At 39.6% G+C, this 21,301-nt stretch overlaps 1 protein-coding gene across 11 annotated transcripts in view; it reads left to right on the forward strand.

Annotated features, from left to right (window-relative positions):
* The window catches only part of SEMA4D (semaphorin 4D), a 99,155-nt gene that overhangs the window by 45,979 nt on the left and 31,875 nt on the right, over positions 1-21,301 (forward strand). For 9 of the 11 annotated variants that reach the window (XR_009115875.1, XM_058043141.1, XM_058043148.1 and 6 more), the window contains exons 2-5: positions 8,884-8,946; positions 16,860-17,250; positions 19,458-19,603; positions 20,769-20,831. Coding sequence is in view for 10 of the 11 variants with exons in the window: in XM_058043141.1 (XP_057899124.1) it covers positions 17,157-17,250; positions 19,458-19,603; positions 20,769-20,831 (303 nt within the window). In the remaining variant the exon portion in view is untranslated. The remainder of the gene's footprint in view (positions 1-8,883; positions 8,947-16,859; positions 17,251-19,457; positions 19,604-20,768; positions 20,832-21,301) is intronic. The other 2 variants (XM_058043145.1, XM_058043144.1) reach the window with 1 other exon arrangement.

A 21,301-nucleotide genomic window follows, 5' to 3' on the forward strand; every position in this document is an offset into this window, starting at 1 on the left:
TTAATCACTGCATTTGTGTCAGAGTTTGTTTTTTTTTTTCAAACTCCTGAGTCAGTCATTGCTGAGTTGTTGCTGACTGAGTTCTGCTTATGCTTAACAAGTTCTGTTCTGTGCAAACATTTTTGTATTTGGTGGTATCTATAATTTCTTTGTATATCTTACAGAAGAGTGTAGACTCTCTGGCTGTACATAGTTTAAAAAACAGCAAAGGTTATTCGTGAGCAATGGTAAAATAATCTAAGGATGATTTGTAAAATCCGTGTCTGTGCTGTCGGTGGAAAGCACTAGCAGTGTATTTCAGAAGTATGGTTCTGTTACTTTTCAGCATAAAAATGGAGTTGGTTGATGTAGAGTTTTTAACACAGTAAAAAAGGATAGTTCATTTCTGACCTAGCCAAATCTTAAACATAGCAAAATCCCAAACCCATTAAAATGCTTGCCACTGAAGCTGTTTGTGTTAGCTATATCTGTTAGAGTGAGATGATAATTTCTTAAATTTCAAGGCTGTTTTACTGTATTTCTTGCTTGGTAAGAAAACATGAGTTGCATTTTGCTGTTGGAGATGATCTCAGCTATTTTAAATGACCTTTGGAGTGTGTGGTGAATTCTGAATTTTGACCCCAGACCTGATGTGTCATGTTTTGAGTGAGGTTGGCTGGGACAAGTGGTTGTGCGATGGGATGTGATCTTTGCCAGTCCTTAGGGACAGTGGAATTTCTTGAATATGCTAGCAAATATAATGGTAACACACTTGTGGCAAGGGTTTAAAGTGATGAGAAGGAATTGTAGCTGCTTATCACTGGCAGAATAAAGTAAGTTGTTTTCATAATGATGTTGCAGCGGAAGAGCAGTGTTTACTCTTGGGGAAGTGGTGTTACCCTTGGGTGAACTTCTGTTCTTTTCAACATCTTTTTTAGCAGGCAGTTCTGCAGGAAGCTCCGTACCTGGTGGGTGCTATCCAGCATTAGAGGGGAGAGCTGCATTGTGTCTGTCACAGGCCTAGTCATAGACCGCCCTCAGACGTTCAGGGTTTTCTTTCATGGACCAAGATCTCTCATCTCTTCCTCACTTTTTCTTATTATGGTCCTGAGATGAGGCAAGGAGGACTTGGAGTGAGCACTTGGCACTCCCATTTTTTCCTCCTTGTCCAAGGAAGACACAGACTTATGTCTCCCATAGTGTCGCACTTGTATTTCAGTCTGCCACAAGCTAGCGTGGCTGCTGAAAGGGATGCTATGCTTGGATTTAAACTCCCATGATCCAGCCCCTCCCCAAAGCAGATTTTTAGCTTGTGGAAGTTGATAATTTGGCCTCCCTGATCAGTTGCACACTGGTGTAGGTCTGGATGGGGAGTTATGGATGGAGAGCAAAGGACGCAGAAGCAGCCAGAGGCAGGGATGGCTTAAGTAGGTAGGCTTGGATGCCTTGCAGCTCTAAGGAAGAAGAGCAGTTATCTTGCTTGTTTTTCCCAGCCGTATTTTGGGGACCCAGGTGATGATTGTTTTAAGCCATTCACCCTGGCACATTGCTAAATTTATGATAAGTGTCTCAGACATTCATGTAATTTATCAACTGGTATCTAGGACCTAAATGTGCTGTTTTAAAAGAGTGAATTATCTCATCCTGCAAGTTGAATACTGCAGGAGAAAGAGGAAAAAATTGTTACCTGGTGGTAGACCAGGTGTGAGGGCCGAGAATGTCAGACTCTACTTGTGTCAGTGCAATGAAACTTGAAAAACGGCATTTCTTCTTTATGCTGTTGCAGTGGTATCTGAAAATAGAGCTTCACATTTGTTGTCTGAAAGTCGGGTATCAAAGAATGGGTATGGAAAGCAAAAATAAGATGTTTCTGTTTATTTTCATTATTGCAAGGGTAATCAGACCTGAGGGAAATTACCAGTTTTATAGTATATTGGTGTTGTTAATTATTTATTTTTGTATCAGATTTTCAGTGGAAATAAATTTATAATCCAAAACTGCATTTGCTTTGAGAAGATGGCCTATATGACTTTATCGCATGAATGGGTGACATGAAAAAAGGAATTCAAGTTCTGTGTTGGCCTTACAGAAACCCAGGTGGTGAAACTTGCGGTGAAAAAGCAGCTTCCCAAACAAACAGCATATGCATAGAGGCACTGGCTTCAGCTTGGAGCATTGGAAAGAGAATTGACAGCATTTGATAGTGACTCTTCAGGTAACTGCCACAGAAATACAATTAATTGCGAAAAAAAATAAAAGAGGGCTTTACTGCACCACCTTCAGTGTGTGTAATGCCAGATGGAGGAAAAATTGCATGGATTTTACTGTTCAGGCAGCATGATTCATGTCAAATACAAAGCTGTATTTGTGTGGTTGGCAGTAGAAGCAGCTCTGTGGAGGGACAGGTAAAGCACTTGGCAATGATGCTCCCGTGCCCTCACTGCATCCAAAACTGAGAACTCAGAATTATTATCACAGACCTGTTTGGCATTTTGTTGTTGTAGTTCTTCATCCCAGATGTAACTGGGAATGTGGTAGAGGTGGATTCAAGAATGTATGAGTTTCTTGTGGTCCATTCTGGTTGCCTTGCTGTATTGAATGGACATGTTTTTGTCATGCTGTGAAGTGTTGCCCTAACCAGTTCTAGTGATTCTCATTATGATTTGTACAATTGAGCGTGAGAGGAAGACAGTTTCAAAGTGGCATTTGTGATAAAGCAGGTGAGGTGCATTATAGTGAGATAAAGATACTCAGAACTAGAAAAAATGCTGCCTCTTCATAAGTCAGAGGTGTCCTTGCAAAATTTGGAATACTTGAGGAAATCCCCTTTTATAGGTTTTTAGGGGTTTTTTTGGACACAAACAATTTTGTTTTGGCTTTACAAAAAATGGGCGCATTCCACCTGTGAATTTTAATTGGGATTCTTTTTAATAGTAGATACCGCTGCAAGGTTCAATTTCTGATTTTTATATAGCCACAGACAGTTAAGTTCTGTTTTCATTACTTCTCCACTGTTTTGAATAACTTGGTTCAAATTCCCTACTTCAGCAACCTTGTGCAACTCCCTCAGGGAGGCTGTGCTAGGTCTTACAAAACCAGGAAGCTGACTCTGGTTCCTTGAACTGAAGTTGCCTTTTTCTTCCAGCACAGAAGCTCTTTCTCAAGACGGACAGCAGGTAACCTCTTCCAAGGCTTCTTTTTAGGGTGCAGAATCTTTTGCTGTGCAGTTGAAGAAGTACTGGTTTGTAATTTTATGTGTTGAGGTGAAAATTGCTCCTCTTTTTCCTTCTGTTGCACATGCAAGAATGCCAAATAACTTTTGGGAATTAAAAAAAAAGAAAAAGGAAGGCCAGTGTTTTGAATGTACTTTTAAAGTTTAAAGTTGGTTTTGCATACTGTCCCTGAGCAGGGTGTTGACAGTGTGTAGGAATATGTGCAGCCAAACAAGTTGATTGTTCTCAGTGGGCAAACTAGCCTAGAGGTGTTTTGGTAGTGAAAACTGCTGCTGTGTGGAAAAGGTATTTGTTGTATTTGCCTCTTCTGAGAGTCAAGAAACTTCAGAATCTGGAACCTGTCAGTATCTGGCATATTTTGTTAAAAACTGGCTTGAAAGCCTGAAAAACTAGAATCTTGATACTGAACTGGGTTTTTCTGCACTATCAAGATAGTAAAATAGTAATTTCTAAAGAACGTGAAAGATTCTTTATGTCCTTTTCTTGTTGTTTTTTTTTTTTTTTTGGAGGGGGGGAATGTTTTTTGGGTGGTTAGTTGTTTTTTTTTTTGGGAGGGGGCCAGGTATTTCTCAAGTCAAGAGAGAAAAATACCAAGACAGCATTGAAAAACACTAAATATGAAACACTGTCAAATGTAGGTGTTTCTTAATCTATGCTCGGATAACTCTTAAACATATTCAGACTATCACCTGTCAACATGGCTAATGCAGTTTGTGTAAACAATCCAGAAAAGTAAAACCAGGAAATACTGTAGTATTACATAGTTTACAGGAACAAAAGTTCTCTGAAAGTGACAAAACTTAATTGCTTATTTGATCTAAGCACTTAAGAAAGCAAGTGGTATATAATATGCAGTATGTTCATCTTAGTTTTAGCTTTCCTGGGTTGGCATGTTGTCAGAATGAATATAGAAATAAGTAACTTCTCTTATTAATATTAGAAGATGTTTCTCCATTATTGGCAACTGATAGTCTTTTGGGTAAGATACGTGTTTTTGTGGGTCTTTGGGATTTTCTTAGCTCTTGATTTTCCTTTAGGGACCTTAGAGAACATCTGATGAAAGAGCAATAATGGAAAATGCAGGCAGAACTTAGACTTTTGTTTAGGTTTTTAACCAGCAAATAATTTCCAGGATTGCTCCTTCTCTGATAGAAGGAGAAGGAGACATGGATTACGTGGGATTTTATGACAAGAGGAGTAGTAATTGTCTCCTTTATATTGATCTTTTCAAAGCAGAAAAATTGTTGATTGTGGAGGTGGTCACAGTGATCTCTGCTCTCCAAAGACTGTTTTTGTATTGACCAGAATATTGTAGTGTTCCTTCTGAATTTTTTTCCTTCCTAAGCAAAGGCTGTGTGAATACATAAAGATTTTACATATCCCTGAAGTGGTGCCTTAAAAAGAATAATCTCAAGCAAAAGTGCTGGTACTTGTTCCTTTCTTTATGCGTTTGTGCCTCCTTGTTTCCTCTCTCCTGCGCTGTGGCTGTTGGACTCACACGGTTGTGTTGGTATTCTCCAACCAAATTTATTGGAATTTGGTTCAGAACCATTACTGTGTTTTTTATTAAACTGCTACCATGTTTTTTTTATTAAAATATTCTTGTATTGATACTTGTATGGTATTGTAACTGGAAGAAAGTTGAAATTGTGAAACCCACTCATATCCTTTTCTGAACAAGGGTTGGGATGCATAGATACTATCATGAAAGCTCCTATTCAGTTTTATGGAAGTTAAGTTGCTTAACAACAGATTCTCTCAATATCCTTAAAAATGGAGAAACTCTCATCATGGCAGTAGCTGGCCCAGCCTTGATATTCTTATTTTGTCATTGGGATACAGAAGGCATTTGTAGCTCTCTGCCACCAGTTTAGTCTCTGTATTTTTCTTGGCTTTTTTGAAGATGCTTGTGAGATCTGAGGAGTTCTGAGGTGACAGGAATTAAAACTGAGGATCCCAGCAGAGTTTGGGTGAGATGGAGATGTCTTTTCGAGATCTAACAGGACTTTTTTCACTTCATTGTTTCAGAACAAGGTTTAGCATGGGTCTCTGCTTCAGGTTAAAGCTCATGTACTTATTTTTCCTATAATGTTTAGTAAAAGTAGACCGGTGTTGATAGGCAAGTAAATGGGTCTGTGAAATTAAGATACTTTTTATGAAAAGTAAACTTTGCAGGCAGGAAAGGGGGAAAAAAATTGACCTTTTCTCTCTAAATATTGTAGCACATTGGTTACTTGGTTTTTCACCCCCAGTGTCTTGCACAGGTGGTGCAGATAAAATCACCAGCCCCATCCAGAATGGGATGGGGGCTGTGTCAGCAGCAGTTATTTTAGTGTTTCAGATCAATTATTTAAATATAGTGATGGTAATATGCACTGTTCTTGAAGTTTGTAGTCTAGCCTACCTTTTCATGTAATTCAAAGCTGTAAAACCACACATGGCATTAACAGGAAAGTTCTCAGTCGCAGACACAGTCTGTGAGCAGCTGTCTGGGCAGTCTTACTCATAGCTGTACATTGGCTTTATTGTGGCTTCCACATAAGCTTTTAAAATTAGTTTTTCTAAGAAAGCCAGTATGTATAGGTTGTGGCTGACTTGAAATAGAGGTAGCAAATATAGCTCTAGATTATCAGGGTATTTATCTGGAAATGATATTTCAGTAAGGTCAGTGTATAGTGCTGTAGCACAAGAAATGTTACCAAACTTAAAATTTGCCCCTATGGCCTCCCAAAGAGACTTCCAAGTAAAGAAAATTTGTTCATAAGCGAGTTTTCTTTTTTCTTCTCTTAATTTAGAATCACAAGGACCTGGTTACAGCAGGCATGTGCTTGAATAGAAAATGAAAGAAATGCTCCTGATCTGGATCATAATTGATGTGCAGGGGAAAAGTAGTACATCATAGTTGTTCTTCAGATTTTTAATTTTTTTTTTTAAAACAAGTAGGATATGACAGCCAGAAGTGCCTTGTAATACATTAATGTGGTTTGGAATTTGACAGATTAGGAGCTCTTCAAATAAATAAAGTGTATGCAAACACACATATATGAAGGATTGCGGATCTTTTATGAAAAATTTTGTTAAGGTGACTATCTCTTTATTCTACATAATGTATTCCAGGCTGTCTTTCCTTTGTAATCCATTAGGTGTTTTCTTTAATCTTTGAAGACTTAGTCACAGTTGTCAAAATAATGAGCTATTCGTGGTGTAATTTTTCTCCCCAAGCTTAAGTAATCATTGCCAGAAGAAACACTTCAGAGGGGTGTTTTTCCCATAAGTTTAGACTTAAGTACTCTTAAAACCTGACCGGGCGTAAGTTTTAAGGATCTTCTGCAGTACCTGCTGTGAAGGATCACCTGTGAGGTTTGGGTCAAGCAAGAGCACCTGAAGGATGTCTGCCAGCCTGCAGTGCTCACATAGAGGTTTAATTTCATGCTCAAATCCTAGTTGGATTAAAGGGCTTAATGATGTCATAGCTTCTGGCAAGCTGGGAGTAGTTTGTTGTGTGCAGCATGGCTACAGGTGGTGTCTTGGCAGGCCGGCAATGGCGCTGTGACCAAAGGAGAATGTGAGAATGAGCCCCTACTTGCAAACCCTTCACCTCAGCCCAGCCACCCTCACACCCAGCCCCATGCCTGTGGGCTTCTCTGCTGGAAACACTGGTCGTTACTGGCCCCTTCCCAAGCACCACACTGAGGAGGGATGGACTGTGTTTGGAGCAGAGTTCCTGAGCTGAGGTGGCACAGCTTGGAAGTCCTAGCAGCTCATCTGCCTCCTTCCATCTCCGTGGTGATCTGGAGGCTGTTTGAGAGGTGGCCTGACCTCCAGCCACCTGCCTCCTGTGCCCAGTGACCTCAGATCATGGTTAGAAACAGGGAGCTATATGCCGAGACTTGAAAACCTCCATGTCAGGCTGTTTAAAGTAAGCCCGGAAAGTATACAGGTCAGCTGATTTCCTGCTAGGCTTTTCAAAGGAGTTTCACACTTACTGTAGCTATTCATTTAGATGCAACTGCTTTGTTACGGTGGAAGTGCTTGTATAGGCTGCTGGAAGGTCTTTCTCAAGAGAGGCAAAAGAGATTTTTTTTTTTTCCCTTAAGGTACGTGAAGCTAAAATAGATGATTATAGTTTGCTCTGGGAGCATAAGCTGTAGGGAGCCGTATTTAGATCTGAAAACTCCCGAGCGATAGTGGCTGTGTTGATTGATAGCCTCTTGTGGCAAGCAGGAATTTTTTGTAAATTTTACATATTCACTTCAATACTGAGTAGCTAAAGCCATAGAAGTGATCTGATGTAAGTTGATTTGTGGAGAGCTTCATAACTGATCAGATGGTTTACAGCTTGCCTGCTCTAGTTTGTTTTCAACAGAGTGAAAGGTGGATGGGGTTTTTTCACATCAAAAGTAAGTCAGTTACATTCTGCTACTGTTTGTGAAAAGTAGCCCGTTGGTAATAACATGGATGGGTGTAATGGATTTTCGTGGTGTATCTTGTTCAGAAATGATTGTGGGGAGAATTAGACTACCTTGCCCTCTTTATATAGTCCAAAAGATACGGAAAATACTGTTTTGTAAGCAAAAATGTAGCTGTTTGATGCCTTTTGCTATACTGGTAGCCACAAAACATGCGCTGTTGAAGGTCTCTGGAAAAGACCTTGTGTAGGCTCACCCTTACAGACAGACCTGCCATATCGAGCTGCTTCTTGTAATTGTCTCTAGCCTGTTTCTTTTGAGGCTTCCGTTTTCTGAGTCGTTATTATCTTCTGGGACAAGAATTAAGCCTTCAGAAGTGCAGGGGAGATTTTATGTCAGGCGTACCATCTTAGCACTTGCATCTTTAGGAACCCCTTTACTATTGACTATAGTGAAATCTGCTTCAGACTGTCAGGTGACCTGCATTTAAAAAACACTATGCCTTCACATGGCTCAGCCTTCTAAAAGTGCTTTGATGAACATTAGGAAATACATATGCTAAGTACAATCTGATGTAACAGTATTATGAGCCTGCATATTGGAAGCATGTAAAGTAGAAGAGTCTTGGGCTAAATGCTTTGTTGTGTTCAGTTGTGATTGCTTCAGAGTGGCCCATTGTGGTTATCACTGTGACCTGTGATTACAGCAAAATAAATATGAGCGTGCTGGGTTTCATTGTCAATATCCAGTGCCACTTTCCTAAGCTGGTGCATAATGCAGTTCTTTAATAATGGAGGAAAGTGTTGGAACTGCTTTATATGAATTTAGTAAAGGTAGTTGTTTGTGGGGCTGGCTGGTGGCTAACCTCTCTCCAGTACATCCTGTACCATCATGTGAGGGGTCCCAGACTCTTACCAATATCAGTAATTGCTACTGCAGTGCAAGTACTGAATAATTTTGTGCTGGGTAGATATCAGCCAGCTTGGGATAGGACAAACAAATTGAGTTTTAAAAGGGCTGATGTGTCTGCTTTTTGTCAGGTCTGCTTAATATTTTTTTCATGTTAAGTGCAACATCAGGATCTTGGCTCATTGGATGCAAATGTAGCAGTTCTGTTTTTTGTCTGGAATGCTCTACCCTGGAAATCTGGAAAATAAAAGCCAAACTTTTTGAGGGAGGATTTATTATGACTCCCATATCAGAACATGCCCTTCAGGATTATGTGGTACTGATGTCAAAGCCTGTTTCTTACCTCTTTTCAGAAAGGACATTTTTCTGACGGCTTCCCAGCTCTGGGGTGTGCAGGAGGCTCCGAAGGGTGGCAGGTATGTACATTGAAACCAGAGGTACATCCCCACAGCAAGGGGGGCTGTGTTGGATTCATGGTGACTCTTTTGCAGATGTCCTTGTTAGCAAAAAATGTGTTTTAAGAATACTGGGGACTTAGTGCATACTGAGAAATATAAATCAGGATTGGATTATAAGTTTGATTTATTACATTCTTTTGCTTCAAGACCAAAATACTTAGGAAATTTCTCAGGAAAGGACTTCTTTCACTCAGGAACATACTCTGTATTTACCTGTTCTTTAGTTACCACTAAAAGGTCATTTTCATGGTTGCACCTTCCTGTGTGATGTGTTTTGTATGTATAAAGGGGTACTGGGCTTGCTTTTGGAGGTGTTTGACTCTGAAAGTGTTGTTGGACACCTAGCATAGTTTTTTTTTAAGGCACACATACCTGTTAATTTAAACATGCAGGTACTTTCACATGTGCCATTAGTTGCCAAGAGGCATCTTCAAATAACTTCAGATGACTCATTCAGTCCTATGAGCCCAAGAAAAAATGAGCAAGAAACTGAGCAATTTTTTTTGATTATGACAGTATGTTTAAGTAGTAGGAGAAGATGAACTTCTGGAACTTTATTTCTTGCTTGGTTTTAACTGCAACACTGTCACTGTCACAACCCAGGTTTAGTATTTGGGAGTACCCAGTCAGGCAGAAAAGGGTCTTAGAACATGCCCAGGGCAGCTCTTGAATTCTGTGTTTGGGATAACTCAGCATCCAAGTTAGCTCTTTCTTGTTGCTCTTTGAAGTTGAATCCTATTCCTAGAGATCTACCCACAATAACCTTAAAAAAAAGGATTTTAATCTGTCTTGTCATTTTTTTTTTCATGTAATACTTTATCTTCGTGTAATCTTTGCCCACAGAAAAAGAACGTAGTAGTAAAAGAACAGGAATGTGAGTTTAAAAAATGTAATGGATCTCTAGCAGTGTCCCTCTGGAGATAAATTATCTTCTTTAAGCACAAGCCTTAGTGTCCTGAGGACTGCTTGATGACATATTTATCATGCAGAAACAGAAAATACTGATTTCTGGCCTAAAACTGGGAATTTGTTTCCTCAACATTTATATTTTACTACTAGTGCACATCCTCCAGCAGGCTTTGTGGTAGAGATAAAGACCACACCAATTGTTTTAGGAATATTCATCTAATTTGTAATCATCTAGCAACTACAAAGTATTTTGGTTACAGTTCAAAAGGCAAATAATTGCATGCTCTACATGTATGTTAATCATAAAGGGCTACTGGTCTGCTAGTTTGAGGCTGTACCTTACCTCAGGAGAAGATGAATCCATATATGTATTTTATAATAAAAAGATTGTAAATAATGATGTTTTTCATGAGACTGTATGAAAATGGCACTGTGCTTGAGGTTTGTAAAAGGGTGAGAACTAAAGCACCCTTTCTTCACAAACTGTGGTCTGAAATTCACAAACTATGTAAATAAAACTCAGATGTCAAAAGTAATTTGTGCACTTCTTACTTGTTGGAACCCAGGAAATTCCTCTGGCTGCCCTGGAGGACTCAAGCCCCTGCCCAGGGGGCTCAGAGACCTTGGCACAGAGCCCAAGACCCCTGTGCCTTTGATTTAGCCCTTGGAAAAACAATGACCAATTCTTATATGAAGAATTACAAGCCACAAAAGTTTAAGTAGAATGATAGTGAATTTATCACTGGGTGGAAAAATAGAGTTTTTGGGGTTTTTAGCATGGGGATTCAGGGGGCAAGATGGAAGAATCTGGGTGTGTCCAACAGTTCTTCTTCTTCTTGGCCTCCCATCTTCTGCTGTGATTTTGGCACTTTTAGAGTAGAAGCTCGCTGTCTGACATAGATGGTAGGTATTGCAAAGTAATTGTAAATATTGTACATGTAGTTTTTACTATAAAAAGAGAACACCACCTCTGAGGGGGCAGGCAGAGTGCCTCTGACTGTCTTGCTGAGTGGACCTCAGCAGGACAGGAGAAAAAAAATTTATAAATAAGATACAATAAACAACCTTGAGACTGAGAAATGAGGAGCTCTGACTCCTTCTTTGACTGCCAGGCTGGGAAAAAAGACTTTCTGGTGTATCTTGGGGTCACTCTGACCAGCTAGAGTCCCAAGACTCACTGTGTAATCAAAATTACTCAAAATACAAATATTGCTAACTTTTCAGTTTTGGAAACAAAATTGAAAAAGAAAAAAAACAGGTTTAAGCAAAATCTCGTTGGATTTCTCTGGTTTGTTTTTCAAGCACAGAGCCTTAGAGTCTGTTCTAAAATAGGCATCAATAAATGTTAAAGCAGGCTTGTATTCTGTTAAAGCTTCAAAAGAACATTATGTGGGAGAACTTGGAATTTATGCTGTCTGACAGCTGAATACTTCAACTCACCCTTTTCTGCTGGTAGAAGCAATTCACTCAATAAATTTGCCTATCTTCACATATTGAGCTTCATATCCCTCATCATAGTAACTTACAAGTTACTCTTTGCAACTTTTGCAAATGTTTTTGGTTTTTTTGTTGTTTGTTTTCTTCTTTTTTTTAAATTATCCAAAAGTAGTGGGATAGGCTGCCTGGCAAACCTGCCATGGCATGGTTGTTTCACTCCTGGCAGTGGGAAGGAAGGGTGTCTTGCAATTAGTTGTTCTTTACTCTGAGATCCTCATTCTGCTGTCCCTGGACAATGAGTGATATGACAGTGATTTTATAGAGAGGTAGGGAAGTATGTGCTTTAAAGGGCCTTCCTTTAAGGAAGGTGGTCTTTTGTCTGGCAGCCTCACTGGGGGGGCTGACATCACCTGTGGTCATGGAGCTGTGCATTGCTTGTGTTGGGGAAGAAAAGTGGGTGATGGCATGGGAGACTAAATACAGAGTGGATGAGGGGTTGCAGGGAGAGAGAACCCTGTGGAGAAGAATAAAGTGCAATACAAGAAGGGATGAAAATCATAGAGACACTTAGTATGGCTGGGGAATCATGAAGAGAGTGATGAAATTAGGCCAGAATGGCCAGTGCACCTTTGGCTTTCTTCAAGGGAGAGTTTGGATCCTCTGTGATGGTAATGATCATTTCTTGGGAATCACAAGAGTCCCAGCTATGATGCTGACTGTTTCTGGTGTGTTAATAAATTCTCCTGGTTTTAACCTTCATATACAAAATAAAACTAGATCCACTTAGCACTTTATGTAATACTGAGCCAAACTGAGAAGTTGCACAATGCAACTAAGTGTTTATCGGAAGAAAAAATATTTTGAAACAAGCATTGCAAAATTGGCCATTTCCTAGCTTTCAAATTCCAGAATCTGGCTAGCTTGTGTGGTATTTGCTCGTGTAAGATACACACTTGGATCCAGCTGTACCATGCTGACTGGGGAAGGAGACACTTGCCTCTGGGTTGCATTACTTACAAAAAAAACTGGGTACTGGTGAGGGTTGTGGAATTGACATCTCTGAAAGATGAAATTTTGTGTTCACAAGTACTGCTTTGTGTGTACTTTGCCTCTGTGTCCTGGAGGATGAGAAGGATGACAGTCTCCTTCCCATGACTGGTTTTCCAGCTTCTCACACTGCATGACTAGCATTTTGCATTTTTCCAGAAGGTGGACTTAAGTGCTGCTTCTTTGATGCCCAGTGACACAGGTGATGTGAGAGACAGATTGTTTCTGATCTTCATAACAGTCAGTATATGCCATTGCAACTCTCTGGTTTCAAAGATTGTGCTAGTATTCCTTACTAGCAGTTATGCAGTCTGAAATTTTTCTAACAGCTTTGAATTTCTATACTTCAAGAGAGCAGAAGGTTGTTTCTGCCTATTTCTCTTTCCATGCATTACAATTTTACATGTCAAGGGGAACGTTCACAGCTTTGAGCTTCCAGCTGTGATCTGCCAAACTGACAGAAGCCGCGTTGATTGCTTCTGCAGTTGCCCTGTTTTTAGTCACCATAAGTACAAGCATCACAGAAAACTCATTTTGCTCCATTTCATCATTACACATTACATCACTGATGCAAAATTAACATCAGAGTCCCTAAATTATGGATTATTGATCATTTACCTCAGAAAAGTGTTAACAGTTCTACAGAGAAGTAGACCTGTGGTCATTTTAATCAGAATTTATTTATGTAGCCAAATATTTCAGGTTTCTTTCTCCTTTACTTCTTCAGTGTACTTGTTTCCAAGCAAATTGTGGCTTATTGTTTTGGGACTAATGCTCAAAGTATTAGGAGACGTTAACTTTTCAGAAATTCAAAGCACTCAGATCTAATCAAAGCTAGTGAGCGCTGATGGAACCGAGTTAATCTGGAAATGAGGCCATTGTCTAGGCCTTTTATTTTTGTTTTACTTTTCTTTCTTGTATGACTTGTGTTATGTAAAAAGAGGTTCATGTTAGATTATGAATGGCCTCTCACTGGATGTCAGTGAAGGACTTACTCCAGATAATTTTCAGCACAGGGAAGGGAGGGGCAGGAGAGAGTAACTAAATTGAAGGCTAAATTAAAGGACAAGGTTCTGAGTGCATTTTCATCTCTATTTAAGTTATAGAAATAAGAACAAAGTGGGTCTTGCACAATTGGGTGTGTAATGCTCACTGTAGTCATTTTGTAACATGCAAAATTTTGCCCTAGATCAAGTAATGTCTGACAAGTCAAATTTATTAATGTGAAAAAGGACCTTTCTTGCAATCTTGTACAATAGGAATGAAATCACAGATTTCCATTTGGTATAGCCGAAGCAATTCTCAGTCCACACAGCAAAGCAGGCATTAAAGGATCCAGCCAGACCCTTTGTTTCCTTTGAAAGATAATGTAATATGTTTCAAGCTTCACTGTCATTTTGCATTTACTGAGGTAGGCGAGCTGGACTAGGAATGTTATGTGACTATAGAAAACTCAGGATTTTCCTTTACTAGGGCTTATATTTGCTAATTCTGTTTGAAAGTTGAAAAAATTTACAGGACTTCAGAAGTCTTCTCTGGAGTTGTCTCTGCTGTATGGTATTGTACATAACTGATAGCATTAAGATGTCCTGGCTGTATCTTTAAAAATAAATTTAAAATAAATTAAAAAATTACAAAATAAAATCAAGAGTTAATGGGGAATGGATTTTTACATGCAGTCTTTTCACTAACAAAAGGTAGCATTAAGCAAAGGATTATCTGTGTTCAAACTGCTGTTTTCTTCCTTACATTTCTCTTAAAATAGAATAGCTAAACTGCGTGGAACTCAATAATTGAACTATTGTTCCCTTTTTAAACACTCACCTGTAAAGCTGTTTGCTTGCCTCAGAATATGTCATGCCTTGTAACTCAGATGAGTGGGCACTTCTTAATGTATTGGAGAGTAAAACCTGGAATTGCTTGTATATGATGATAAACACGAGGGATGAAGGACACACAAAAAAGCCTAGCAACTGAAAACATTATTAAAACCCAAAACGATTAATACGACCTGCTACAAACAGTTGGATTTGATCCAAAGTGCTTACCAAGAGCAAAAAAAAACATAAAAAAAATAGGAAGTTACAAGTTCAGCTTGAGCAAGTTACAGTCTTGTGTGGATTTTTTTCTTAGTAGAGAAGATATTTATAAAAGTAAATGAGATTTCTAAATCTTTAATCTTGCCTGTGATCATTTATTAAAGCAGGTGTAAACACTTAAAATGTAGTTGCCGGTCTTCTACTTGGCCACTTTACTTAAGATCCACTGGCTGCACTTACAAGAGATTCCTTGCCTTTTCCTGCTTAAAACCACGACCTCCCAGGGGAATCTTGCTTGTGCTTAGAGATGTTCTTGCTCAGGTTTCCCCTAGTCTTTTTACCTCTGTGTCTTTCAGGTACCGGTCCCTTCCTTTTCAGTGTTACTAAGTGGGCTGATGGTGGCTGGATGCCAGGCTCCCACTCTGCTGCTCACTCACTCTGCTGAGCAGCTGGGCAGGGGAGAGAAAATTTAAGGGTTCATGGGTAGAGATAAGGACTGGTAGAGATTTCTCCTCTAGTGTCATCATGGGCAAAGCGGGCTCTTATTAGAGATATGAATTGAAAACATTACTGACACAATTAGAACAGGAGTAGAATGAGAACTAAAAAATGCCCTTAAAAACAACTTCCACCCCTCCCTCCTTCCCAAGCTCTACCTCCTTACCGCAGTGGTACCAGAGGACAGGGAATGGGGATTATGGTAAATTCCTCAGCCATGCTTTATCCTGCTGCTCAGGGGAAGGAGTCATTCCCCAGTTGCACCGTGGGGTCCCTCCCACAGGAGACAGTTCTCCTTGAACTTCTCCGATGTGAGTCGCTCTCAAGGGCAGCAGCTCTCTGTGACCTGCTGCCATGTGAGTCCCTCCCATGGACACACAGTCCTCCCAAAACTGCTGCAGCCTGGGCCACTCTTCCACGGGGTGCAGTCCCTCAAGGAGAGGCTGCTATAGCAGGGGAGCAGGGCCCCTCTCTCCACGGTTCTCTCACGGGGTCACAGCTTCCTTTAGCACCCACCTGCTCCAGCCTGGGGCTCCTCCATGGGCTGTGGGTGGATCTCAGCATCCCTATGGACTTCATGGGCTGCAGGGGCACAGCTGCTTCACTTCACCATGGGCTGCACTACAGGTGGCAGGGGAATGCCAGCTCTGTGCCTGGAGCACCTCCTGCCTCTTCTTCAGTGACCTTGGGGTCTCCAGGGCTGTTCCTCTCACGTGTTCTCACTCTGCTTTTTTCTGCTCACGACTAAAACTGTTCCACCAACTGTGTTTTGATTTCTTCTTAAGTATGTTATCACAGAGGCATTACCACCATTTGTAATTGGGCCAGCCTTGGCCAACAGCCCTTCTTTCTTTGGAGCTGCCACAGGTTGGCTCTACTGGATGTGGTGGAAGCTTCTAGCAGATTCTTCCATGAGCCACTTGTGAAGCCCACCTGCTACCCAAACCTGGCCATGCAAAATCAATACACCTTCACTTGCCCTCCTGCTGGATAACCTCTAGGTATTACAGTCATCTTGTATTGTAGTGTCTTTTACTAGACTAGTGTCACCTCAGTGTCTCAGGCAGTGGTGGCATGTTGAAAATCTAGCATCTTGTGCTGTGCTGCAAAGGACAACATATTTTTTTCATCACCACCCCAAGTGTACAGGCCTCAAAACCTGTTTATGATCAAGTAATTTATGAATGCACTCACTGCTTCTGGAGTCTTCACCTAGGAATGGTTGTAGGAAGACAGAATGAGTGGAGTCTTCTAGAAGATGGTGTAGAAAGCATTGGACAGTTTTGTTTATTAGGACAGGCCTTTCATGGTCTGAGAGTAATAGCTGACTTGAAGGCGCAGTGACTTCCATGGTACTTTCATGGTACTAGCAGTTTCACTGTTGAAGTGTTTTCTCTCTTAATTTTTGTGTGGAGTGCATTGCCTCTTCGTTTCTGTAGCTGTGTTTTTACCCTTTGCACACCACAGTTAGTGGCATTATAGGAAACTTCACTAAAAAAGACTTCTGTAAGATCCCAAGTATGGGAGGCACAGCAGATTGTGTAACCATTCTTACTATTAATGCTGCACTTCTCATGTTCTTTACTCTGTGATACTAATGGTTTTTGTTATCTTTGTTTATTGTTTGTTAAGAGAGGTGGGATTTTCTTTGACACACTGTTGAAAGAATAGACTAGAATCAAGTTTTGTGCATTAAGTGTAATTGACAATTCAAAGTATTTACACTTGGAATTCTAGGTTGAAATGATTGCTTTCAATTATTGCCCATTTGTCATGTAATGTGTGTCTTGTTTTTAAGAATATGATTTTCACCAATTAATATATTTTGTGTCCAAAGTAAGATATGCAGACAGCTGTAGAAATACTGCAACATCAGTGCTATTTTCGGCAGTATTTAGTTTGCTTTCTCTTCTATTTCTTGCTTCCCTCCTCTCTCCACAGCATCATTTATTTCTCTGGTGAAACAGAAGAATGCTCTCAGTCACACTTCTCAGCAGCTCTGCAGCCTGTGGAGCGTGTGGGCAGTCTGTGTATGCAGCATCCTGGAAAATGTGCGTTCTCTTGAAGTGATCTGCTGAAAAGCACGTACTTGTACAGTTGTTCCAGCCTCCCTTGTTGTGTTGCTCTCGAGCTGAAATGCCTGGTCTCTAATACTCCCTGGGGTCTCCATTTCATCTGCCAAAGAAACACTACCTGCTGCAGTTACCCAGTGAACCCCGAAGAGCAGGGACACTGAAGATGGCTCTGTGTGTTTTTTATGCTGTTTGGGGTTTGTTGCTAGAAGTGGCAATAGCATTTGGCCCAGTGCCAAGGATCACATGGGAACACAAAGGTAAGAGCAGAAATTTAAGTGTTGTAACATTGGACATTGCCACATCCTCAGGGTTTCTGTGGGATTTGAAGCTCCCTGAGGCTTTAGGTTCTTTCAGCCAACTTGCTGTGAATTGGTCAGGTGTTGCTACTTTGCTCACCTTATGAAATTCATAGGACCAGAATATTCAAAAGTCATTCAGGCACTGGGTTAACTGATTTTGGTTCCTTCAAGCAGCTTTGAAAACAGTTTTTGAAACAGAGGAGGAATTCCAAATTTGGCTTTCTCAGCTGAAGGATATTGCAATTGAAACTTGTTTCAAAGGAAAACCCCAGTAGGTGTATTTTAGTTTAAACAAATTATTTTTCTCTGGAGTCTGAATACATTAGCAAAATGTACCTCTCTGGCTAATAATCTGTTTTGACACCAAGCTGTCTTGAGCATTAAATAAATCGACAAAGGAAAAAATCAGCATTGGGCCCTCTTTCAACAGCATTTTATGGTGTCTCGATATGAAAGTCTTTCACGGAACAATGCTTTTTCTTGCATTTGAAATTGCAGCATGTATTCATAATCTCCCAATACAATAATAAGAAGTCTGCAAATATAAGTGTAAAGAGAAGTAATAGAAATCAGGGGATCCCTAGCTTTTGGTTTGATAATTTAGCCTAGGTCTGAAAAGAACTTGAGAGCAAAGTCTGTAGAGTAGTTATTTGTGAATATATGCATTTTCCCCTTTTTTCTTCTTCTAATCCCCCATTACCCGTGTGGCATGGATGCTTTAAGAGATTTTGTGTTTTGGTCCTTCTTTAATGTAAGTAAGCAGCAACTGATTACTTTACCAAGTGTACAATAACTGAACAAACTCAAATACATTGGCTGTATATTGAAGCAGTCTTAAATAAGGATGTTAAATTCTGAGCAGACATTCTGTAGGAAAAGATAGATGGAGATTAAGAATGTAGTAGGAATAAGCAGATCATGGGATGACTGTTTTACTTGATGGTTAGTATAGCAATTAGTGAGTTGCTGACACAGCCTTTCAGAAAGGATGGCCTACACAAGGCTTGGAGTTCCTACTTAGACTCCTTGATGCTTCTATCTTGTATTTTTGGCAAGTTGCTATTTAATGGCATGGTAAGATACTGCCAACTCACATCCAAATTAGTCAAAATAAAGGAGTTTATTTTAATTCCTGCTATTTATTTCTCTGTCTGCTGAAGATTGTTGCATTTAAATTTTGGACATCTACTTTGAATAGGAGAGGGAACTTAGTTCAGTGGAGTTGCATTAACCAGTTCATCCATTTTGGGAAAATTTTCCTGCCAAGTAAAAGATTTCAAAATTGCGTGCTTGAGAATCTATTTTAAAATTAATGTTTCTGGAGTTTTACAGTTGGAAGTAATAGTACATTGTTTTCATCTGTATCATTAAAAGCCATGCTTAATTAATCTTGTGTCTTCATGTACAAAGCTTTCAGTCATTCTTACATTACAGTTGTACAGTCAGAAAAAAAACCCTTTTGTATTAGTCAGTTTGTGTCATCTTTCTTCAAGTCATTTTGGTCCATTCTACACACTTCCTCATTCCACTGCCTTTTCTCTCATATTTCCCTCTTTTTCTTGTCTTATTTCTATTCATCTTGATTTTTCCCTCATGCTGTTATTTTGTGTGTATGTTGTGTATTTAATCTCTGTTTTCACTTTACAGTCAGCTGCAAATAGTTTGTTATTTGCTTCTGTGTCTTCTTTCTGTTACGTCAGTGTGCTGAAGAGTTGTCTTAAGGTGCCGGATATTTTGTAGGATTTGTTCAGGATGGTTGCAAAGGGATATGGTGACTGGCCTGATTTTCCACAGTAGATTGGTATATGGAAAGAAAAGGTGAGGAACAATCTGACAGTGGATGTGGAAAATACAAGTTTAGAAAAAGCAGGTAGGAAAAAAAAATGAAGAAGTGAGTCACAGGGATCACTACAAAAGGAAATACTTGAGCATTTGAAATTGAATGAGAAAGTCCGGACGAGTGATTTTATGTTGGTGGAAGCTGCTGTTTCTGCTGTTTCAAGCCTCTGAGGGGTCCCTTGTGTTTTACATGGGTTGTCTGAATTAACCTTTGTTGTTTTCAAGTTTTCCAACAGCTGTTTAGACAACTTAGAAAAAATTATTCAGGAGCTTGACCCTAGGTGATTGTTTCTTCATGAGGTGCTGGTTTTTTTCCATTTCAACAGAGGTCCAGCTAATACATTTTAATGACTCAAAAGTGTCAAACTATTCAACCTTGCTGCTAAGTGAAGACAAAAACGTTCTGTATGTAGGAGCCCGGGAAGTGATCTTTGCCTTAAACGCAGTGAATATTGCTGAGAAGCAGCACGAGGTATGCCTTTTAATACATTACTCTCCAGATAAAAATGGTACTCCAAATTTGACTTAATTTCCTGATATCTGTAGCATTGCATTTTAGACAAATAGGTACCTAAAAGAGAAGTTGCTCTATATGGTTGACTCCAGTATTATTTCTAGAAGATTTTACAGACTAAAAAAGAGTAAGAAAATAGAAGCTGGATATCAACAAGTAATTGGAGATCTCCTTGGTTATTTTCTTCTTGGGAGAAGGATGGATGAGAGGAACTGTGGGTATCACCCTCAGTGGTAGTTCTTACATGTTTTCTTAGTATCAGGAATGCGCCATTTTCTGTTAATCTGAGTCAAAAAGTAACCTGAAACAGAGGCAAATCTGGGGCTTGCTCAGAGGAGGCTGCAGAGTGTGCTGCAAAAGAAGGCCCTGTCCTTTCAGTCTCATCTTCTGTTTGGTGTTTAGGTGTGTCTGCCCAGCAAGTGGTGGTGCAGACAGGTTGATCAGCTCACTCAGAGAAGTATTTTGAATATGTTTGGGCTGGTTTCTCAAAGTAAATTAGGCCAGGCAGAAGTCTGCTACTGTTATATTGCTTCCAGGTCCTTCCCAGGCTCCTGCTTTTCATCCCATCAGCAACACAGGCTCACATGTAGAGGTACAGCATGGACTATCACCTAGGGTGCTTTAGAAGTTGCTTATATGATTTTTAATCCGAAAAACATGTTCATAGGTGGTGGGCACTTTCACCAGCATATACACCATAATTGTAAAGTTGTACTCAGTATAATGCAAATTAGTCCAGTAAGTTTTCTTTGATTCCTTTCCCCCAAGTGTTTTTTATTCCAGTGTTAATGAAATAGAGAAGTACTTCAAATTGAAAAAATACTTAAGGCAGTTACAGTTGCATTTCCCTAATGCATATGTTAATGAAAAGTTCATTAGCTGTTTGTGGGGAATCGTCATTATGAACCTGAAAGATGGTAGTTTAGTTCTGATTAAGGCACATGCATTTGAAAATGTCACCTCCTTGGGAAAAAATGGTTTTGAACCTTTGAATGCTACTTGCAAAATGTCTCGCATTTCCTCTAGATGGGGTTGCCTTTTTTTGTGTGTTACTGCAAGATTTTCAGACGTTGCATTGACTTAAAGTACAATGTGCTTTTTTGTTGCATGTTTTTTGACTTAGTTGCACTGGAAGGTCACAGAAGATAAAAGGACTAAATGTGCAGTTAAGGGCAAATCAGAACAGGTATGTACTTTTATTGAACTTGGAGAAAGATCTTGCACATTTCACTTCAAGAGGAATGACATTGAAAGAAGAAAGTCTGCAGCTGTTTGAAATTAAAATTTCAAAACAATCACCTAAATTTTTTAAATTAACTTGAGTGTTAGAAATTGCAGCATGCTTAGTCTTTTTTTTAGTTCATTACTTTTCTTGTTGGATATTATTTCAATGTTTGAAAATCTAAACACACCCTAATGTGTGCTTAATGTTAATGTTTTTTCATTAAGATGATAAAACAGTATTACTGTCACTGAAGTAATTGGTAGCAACTGTTGTGTTTTGTTATTGCAATAATTCCCTCACAGCATTTGATTTTACTGAGTGAATGATTAATTTTGTGTGCTTTGCTTTAGGGCACAGGGGTTTTTTATTAGGCCAGTTTATTTCTTTGCTAGCTTTGTCTATGTGTATTTTGTGTTGCTTGGCAGGTGTTC

The sequence above is a fragment of the Melospiza georgiana genome, chromosome Z (assembly GCF_028018845.1).
Source record: "Melospiza georgiana isolate bMelGeo1 chromosome Z, bMelGeo1.pri, whole genome shotgun sequence".
In the NCBI taxonomy this organism is placed as follows: domain Eukaryota; kingdom Metazoa; phylum Chordata; class Aves; order Passeriformes; family Passerellidae; genus Melospiza; species Melospiza georgiana.